Here is an 8,352-nt window from a genome sequence, read left to right as displayed (position 1 = left end):
GCATGTAACATGCATGAAATCAAAGTCAATGTTCTTCCTTGATTCATGCTCAATGTTGGCATACTCATCAATGCATTCTTCTTTCTTTTGTCAAACAAATCAGCCACCAACCACCATAAGGTTGTAGAGTTGTTTCTTACCTTCAATAAAGGCTGCACCAAGTTTCAACAAAATCAACTCTATCAATTAATGAGTCACCAGAGCAATAGATGTGTTTGATTTACTCATGTAAACATCACATAGTTCTCTCACCTCCATTAAGGAAGGATTGACCCTATCTGTCCGTGTAGTCATATAATCAATAATTCATTATTAGTAAATCATTGCCTTGGATCAAATTCACAAAATGCAAGTTAAGCATCGGCCACACTCAACCTCAAGTTCTCAAAACCCCTCATTGTAAGCTATTTGAATTCCTTAAAGTAAGGGCAAGAGTTAAATGGTCGATCTAACTAGGCATAACAACATGATCATGATCCATTAATATATTCTCTATTGTCATTGTTGCATGGCTAATGAACTCATCAACAATCCTCTAAGAATTATCCCTACCATCAGTACTCGCAACAAAAACAATAGATGAAAGATGAATATGAAAATTATATAGGGTAAAGGTGCAGGGTTTATTAGTCTTGAGATAAAAACTCAAAACATAAAAATTATTCACCCAAAAGTATCAGAGTTGAATAACAAGCAAGGAGATCATTTTGTAAACAATAAAACAAAAAATAGCACAAGCAAAAGGATCAGATGACCCGAAAATTTAATCATGGTCTTCAGAGGACAAAATCTTGGCCATAGAAGGGCATCATTCCACCACGAATTGTTTCCTTCAACCTCATCAATCTTTCTTTTACCTTTGCCAGTGAGATCCTGCTATCATGATATTAAAGTAAAGAATAGAACTTATGTTAAGACATCTACTACATATTGAGTAGCTAGTTACATAAAATATATGCATGTACATATTACTTATACTCCAATTGTGTCATTAAACATACCTTACTTTTAAGGGGAAAATTATTTATTGGTACTAGATTGTATTTGACTTAACTAAAAACTCATTTTCATATTTATTATACAAATTAGGACATAAGCTCAAACTCAAAGAATAAGAATAACAAAACTGATTGATTAATTAATATAAAAATATCTAAAATACCATTATTTTCGTGAAAATTACCAAATGCTACTCATAGATATAACAAATTTATCTTTCCTCACTTTTTAGTTTTTTTTTCCGGCAAATTTAAGTTTTCCGGCCAAACCACCGGCAATTTGGAGGTGAGCCAATATATAAAGTTGTTTCTTATGCCATGGGCTTTCATTTAAGTACCATATTGCATATGTTTTGAGAAATTTTGAAATTATGAATTTTACTCACCAAAAACCACAGTAGTAGTTAGTTTCTCAGTCGACAATAGCAACTAGATTTATAGTTGACAGTAGCAGGTACCTTCCAAGTTGACAGTAGCAGCTGGTTTTTCATTCGACAGTAGCAGTTAATTTTTATAGTCGACAGCAGCAGTTAGTTTTTTATAATCGACAGTAGCAAATAACATGTTCATTAATTGTAGCAAACAGTATGGGTCAAAGAGGGATAAAAGTAAAATATTTTATGACATGTGGCAAATTGTCATCATTTGGTCATTATTTGTAAATTTTGTTATTTATTTTCTCTATCAAATTAAATAGTGAGTTATTTGTAAACTAAATTGTTGTATGATACTTTTGAGTTATTTGCTCTATTTTTAATACTAAAATTCTCATTATGCTTAAACCCCAGTTCTGAAACCCACTAGTACTGTAGAATTTTCCATAATTATGTATGTTCTTCTCTTGGTGCTTTTGATTCATTTTCGTGTAGTGAATGTATTTTTCCTTTTTTTTTTGGTCAATGGTGAATGTATTTTCTGTGCGACGACGTTTTTCGATCAAATGATCCTAATTACGTACACGACTACATGTACAGGTGTTAAGGTGAGAATGAGGAAAAAAAACATTTTGATTGGATTATCTTTGGGAAGATGAGAAAAATGTAAATTATTAAACCATTTTATATAAGTATAATGAGCTTAAAACTTGATCAAGAGTAACAGTTGTTATTATTCCTATTCGTAATCAAATTCTGATGGTTCTTATGAGTAAACATGATCTTCTTTTTAGAACCTTCACCAAAAGGAATTGAAAAAGATGGAGTAGTTCCATATATCATGTCCACTCTGGATATTCTTCTGTGTATGAAAATGAAAAAGATATATAACTTATTATTAAATAGGATAACTAGTGATTATTAAGTTTAAACTATTACTCTAAACAAAGTCAGACCGCTCCTCACTTTACTTCGTATTGGCTATTTGTTACTTTGTTTAGTTTGTTACCCTTCACTTTGTCTGTTCCTGACACCATAATTAATTCATTTAAAAAAAAACTAAAATTGGTCATTTGAATCGTGCTTGTTGTAAAGTGGGTCAACTTTTTGGTTTTGGTCATGTATTAACAAAAAAACATATTTCAAATTATAGACGCTTATTCAACTCGGAATAGTGCATGTCACATAATATAATCTTCATTATTTCTAGGACTAGATAACATATAGTCTACTGGATGCAGGTTTGACTACTTGCACTTGTATAATATATCAGGCTGAAGATTCCAAGTGGGAGATTGAAACTTGGACCATCTGCATTAATTGCAAGACTTGAAGATGCGTCTTGGTCAATGGTTGCTTGTAGTGTGAACAATTAATTATTTAGAAAGCAGTATCTAACAATGACTTTCCAATTTGTTGAATGATTCAAACAATTGGTATAAAGTAAATATACATATGCCTATGGAACAATTAAAAATAGAGACTAAAACTGACTAGAAAATCAAAGATCTGATTCTAATCTTGTGGTATCTAAAGAAAAATATATACCGTAAACTGTAAAGAATAAATGAATTGAGTATGTACTACAATGTACGTGTAAAGAGTGAAGCCCTCGACAATTCTCATGGTCTGTGCGTTACTCCTTTGGTTTCACCACACCCCATTATAGATGAAGGCAAATCAGCAATCCTGTCTATTCCTTCTGCAAACACCACACCCATCCCCATATAGAAATGTGACTCTATATGACAATGGAAAGCCCACACACCTGGGTTATCTGCCCTGAACCTCAAAGCTGTCCAACCGTATGTATGAACAGGAACCGTGTTCTTCATGATGGGATTCACCAAGTTGTAGTTCTTTGGATCATTGTTGATGTCAAATTTGCCTTCCCCATATCCAAGTACCCAAAAATCGTGACCATGCAAATGCCACGGATGCGTCTCGCTGTTGTTCAAATTCATGGTGTTTGCATTTTGCAGGATTACGTCCACTGTAGTGTTGAACTCGAGTCTGTAAATCCCATCACTGGTAGTAGCATTGGTGTTGTTGGGCTTTATGTAAATGTCATAGTTCACATAGTCATACCCTTCCGGCGGAGGTGTTTGATCAAATGCCTCGGTGAGGTTTTCTTTAAGTGCAATGAGGTAAGGTGTGTGAGGAAGATTGAATGAGACATTATTCACTGACCAGCGAACGTAGCCATCTATCATGTTTTGGGTGTTGAGGAAAACAATGACTCTATCAGGGGTTTGGGGAGGGCTATGGATGAAATCTCGGTGTGCCTTAATGGCAAGACTTTGATTTAGCCGGGACTTAACATCGTTCCAGGCCGGACCTGCTGGCGGTACTGTCGGAGGGGATCTCCTAGGATGGTTAGGATAGTAATTCAAGAAGGCTAAACCAGGTGGGGTGGTGAAGGTGGCATTTCGGCTAACAATGTGTGTTGTCATCCAATAGTTTCGTGAAGGGTCTTGATCTGCTTTTATTAGAACAGAGTACGTCTCGCCAGAATATATGAACAGATTCTTTACAACAAATGGCTCCACATAATGCCCATCTGCTTCAACTACTGTCATATTATGACCCTGTATCAGAGTTTCGATGTTAATTGTATGCTTTTGGTATGAAAAATACAAACTATATTTTCTACCAGACTATTACGTTCCATTGTCAAAGTGTACATGAATATACATGATTTAATTACCTCTATTTGGAAACTGAGGGCTGATAGAGCAGTCAAGCTAGCAATCCGTAGCCGATAAGTTTTGCCTGGGATTACAGTCACTGCATAAGGAGAGCAATCAGGACTAGATGTGTTACAAGCACCGGCTTCTAAGCTTGGAGTGGCGATGCTAGAGCAGTTGAATCTTCCTTTTCCTTGTATCAAAAGTGACTGAAATGTACAAGAAATAGAAAACTGATTAGTAACCGAAGTTACAATGGGAAATAGTAGCTAAATTTATTACCAAAAGTGTAGGGGGAAATTACCTTAGGTTCCCCAACCCAGACAAAAGATTTGGAAGCTAGTCCTGCTGCATGTTCATAAGTGCTCTTGTGGTACCAATCATTGAGAATGATGCTTCGATCATAATCGTACAAAAAGGGCTCGGATTCTCCTTCAGGAACTGCTACTCTGATTGATCCATATAAACCAGCTTCTCTTTGCATGCCATAGTGAGCATGGTACAGATAAGTTCCAGGCTACAAAAAGGCAAGTCATTTAGAGATCAGTATACTACATACAATTTGATTGTTTCTTAAGTAGTTTTTTTCTAGTGGTCTGCAAATATACACATAATTTGGGATTGCTTATGGGAGAAGCTAGCACCTAATGAAGATGTTCCTCATGAAAGAATGTAATTTATAAGGGGCTTATTTTGGTTTTGAGAGTGCTTATCTGAATATTATTCATTTTATCAGAAGCACTTTTCTCAAAAGCGAAAAACATCTTGTAAAGACGAATGCTTCCTTCGTATTCACTTAGAAGTGCTCTATGAGGAAGAAATACAAAAGCACTTCTGAATTTTCTTAAGCACTTCAGCAGTCCTATCAAGCACTTTCAAGGTGGATAACTCATAAACAGAGCTCCTAATGTTTAATGCAGGAAGTACCAAAACTTACCCTATCAACAACAAACTGATATTTGAAAGTGTCTCCAGGCAATATTGGACATTGAGTCACTCCTTCGGTTCCATCACTCCATGGTGTTCCAATCTGAAACATGTAACAGAAACAAATTAGATACTGATCAGTAAACACCATTGATAGAAGAAATCAGATACAAAATGATTGAAATTAAGCATATGTTGGCGTACCTGTCTGATGCCATGCCAATGTATGGCTACATTTTCTGTTAACAAGCTATTCTTGAGCTCGACGACGATGGTGTCTCCCTGCTGAGCAAGTATGGTTGGTCCTGGAGTTCCGCCATTGATGGTGATAACAAGCTTCTTGAAGCAATCAAGGGACTTGTACTCATACTTCACCTCCCATTTGTAATGTCTAATCTTACCCTCCACTGCTGGAACTACCTTAACCAAACAGAAAAGCAAACACAATCCCAGAAATTTTAAAATGCAGCTCGTGCTTAGCTGAACCATGTCTAATTAGAAATATATTGGGAGCTCGTTATTATTTTCTGATTGAAAATGGATTCCATGCATTTATTTATATAGGAGATCCAGTTTTTGACCGAACACACTAAAAGTCTTGGTCATGTTTTGGCGGCTAATGGAGCTATATATCTCAAAAGCAAAGCAGATCAGATAGCAATGATACGTACTTTCCCAGAAAGTACCCCTCTACTTGGAAAATTTAGAATGAAGATGAATTTTTAGGGAGTTGAGAAGTCTCCGGTCAATCATATATTTAACTGGTGAAATTGCCTTCTCAGGAGGCAAAAACGAGAAACTTGTCTACAGCTCTTGGAGTCTTGGCTACTCCGTCCATGAATACTCGGTCCAAGGCAGCCTAAGTTTTTACGCGGATTCGATCGTACTAACTTTTGATTAAGATGTTCTGCTTAATGATCTTTTATTATAGTAATAACATTGTGACAAGTAGCAAATAAGACGAGCTTAATTTGCTAGCTCAGCACTCTCCCATTCTCGCAGGGCCTAACTAGGAACTATATATATATAGGAGAATTTTCAGTTGCTGTACGGATTCGCCGATTCCGGCGACAGCATGCCCGCCATGCCGCATCGCGGAGCAGATCACGACAGCCGCATTCCCCACCTTCCGGCGGTCCCGTTTATGCCGGTCGGAGCTCCATCGGCGACCCACGGCGGCCGAAATCGCGAAATCGCCGGAATCTACTCATAAACTTGATTTTTGCAGATTCCGGCCGCCGTGGGTCGCCCATAAAGCTCCAGCCGGCACAGACGAGATCGCCTTGAGGTGGGTAGTGCGGCTGTGCTATTCCATCGCATCGTTGCGGCATGCTGTCGCCGGAATCGAACCAAAAAGGTGCTCAATGCATGTTTATTTCTTGGGGATAATTGGAAAATATGCTAAATAAGGAGTCAAATTTTTGGCTTACACCGTGCATGTTCGATGACATTTCTATCCATTTCACTCTTACGCTAATTTGCTTCCAAGAAATAGTATACCCCATGCGAAATTGACAGAATCAAATTATTATGTTTGTCAATAAATCCCTTGACTTACTAATTGATTTGAATGGTCGAACGCAATTACTTAATTGTTTGATGGAAATTGTTCAGAAACTATCTGCTTCTAGGCTATATATCATAATATCACGTGCTAATAAAAATTATAGGTGTACTAGGTCAAAGTGAGACGTGCCAAACTATACTAGCAAGTTATAGGTCAAGTTATAGGTGTAATAAAAGTTATAGGGGTAACTATATTATATTGTCCATGTGTGGATCACCCGTGATAGTCTCTCTCCGTGATGTTAAACAATTACACTTGCAATGTTGCAACGCGTTATTTCGATTATTTTTCGACTGTCATTATGGTGATAATTTCCTTTTTGGTTTAATTTTTTCCGATTGGTATGAAATTAGTTTGCTTGGATTGTTGGTCTCAATCGAGTTCAATTGGAGTATTTCGACCACAATTATGGTGATAATTTTCGAAGTGTTTCTATGTTTTCTCAGATTGGTATGAGGTTATTTTTCTAGGAACATGATCGTTGGTCTTTTTAATCGATCGAGTTCATGAGCTAGACTTCATCTTTGTTCAGTGCTACAGTAATATATCTAATTTCTAGAATTTGATACATTGATCATTTCCTAAGCTATCGTAATAAAGCAATAGGTACACTCTAGTCTACCTACCGAAACCTAAAACCTGAAGCAATGATGAATGAGATTTGTCAGACCTATATGGGTGTCTCAGAAATGGTCTAAAAGGACTACGTACTCCATCTCTGCCCAAGACTGTGTCAAGCGGCACGCGAACTCGCGAAGAACTACCATATATTGGTATATAATTCGCTGAGAAATCAAAGTTCCCCCAGCAAGAATGTTTCCTTCTTAATTTTCTGGAGGACGAGACGTGATGACTGATGATGAATTCATGGCTGCACCACCCTGCATGCATGTGAAGGTTGTTGGATGACTTGGATCCCAGGACTAGGAGTGCACGTGTAAACCCGAAAATCGAAAAAAAAATATCCGAATTTAAATTAAATTTAAAGAAACTAAAAATCGAAAAAAAAATTAAACCGAATCGATTATGTTTAGGTTGAGTTTTGAGTTTAGTCCCTCATAAACCGAATGAAACTGAACCGACTTAAATAATCTGAAGTCAACGGTCAACATCATCATTTTGGTATATTTCTACTTTTATTATTTTAGAAAAAGTAAAACTAAAACTAACATAAACTTAATTGATCTAATCAATCTTGCGGTTTTTCTCATCTCAAATATAAAAAAACTTATGACCATCTATATTTCTAAATCTTCACTCTTTAGTTTAGCGTTATATTAAAAGTTCACTTCATTTCGCAAAACTAGTCCATATAACTCCTCCCTTATCTCTCCTCCTTCAATCTCCATTTTATGTCGATTCTTTTTGTACCGTGACTCTAAAAATTGAATTCTCTAATCAATGATTTTATTAATGTTTCATATCCTAAACGAATAAGTATCAATAACGGCTCACATGAGACATGAAAAAGACTTGGACATACCAGATGACCTACATGACGTACTTAGCGAGGTTCAATTACCTAAATTCATAGAGAGTGCAAACATTTTTGTTCTTCTCTGATTTTAATGCAGTAGAGTTTTGTGTACTTTAGCTAAATATGTACTGTGGAGATGTTAGAGTCAATTAGGTATGGAATAATCATTAGACCATTTGTTTTTCATCTTTATGTTAAATTTTGTAGTTTAAAATTAATATATAATATTACATATTTTACATACGGATAAAACCGAAAAAACCGATCCGTAGGAGTTGGGTTGGGTTGTGGGTCACAGTCTCTAAAATAGAAAAACTGAACC

General features: G+C 36.2%; 1 protein-coding gene across 1 annotated transcript; it reads right to left on the bottom strand.

Moving 5' to 3' along the window:
* Window positions 1-2,763: 2,763 nt before the first annotated feature.
* LOC126795818 (L-ascorbate oxidase) lies at window positions 2,764-5,525 on the bottom strand. The gene is made up of 5 exons (XM_050522566.1): window positions 5,191-5,525; window positions 4,997-5,089; window positions 4,364-4,576; window positions 4,080-4,268; window positions 2,764-3,960 (listed from the first exon to the last, which is right to left on the bottom strand). The coding sequence occupies exons 1-5, from the start codon at window positions 5,473-5,475 to the stop codon at window positions 2,995-2,997; spliced, it is 1,746 nt and encodes a 581-aa protein (XP_050378523.1). The 5' UTR covers window positions 5,476-5,525; the 3' UTR covers window positions 2,764-2,994.
* Window positions 5,526-8,352: the final 2,827 nt, after the last annotated feature.

Source organism: Argentina anserina, chromosome 1 (genome assembly GCF_933775445.1).
Source record: "Argentina anserina chromosome 1, drPotAnse1.1, whole genome shotgun sequence".
Classification (NCBI taxonomy): Eukaryota; Viridiplantae; Streptophyta; class Magnoliopsida; order Rosales; family Rosaceae; genus Argentina; species Argentina anserina.
This window is presented reverse-complemented; position numbering and strand designations above follow the sequence as displayed.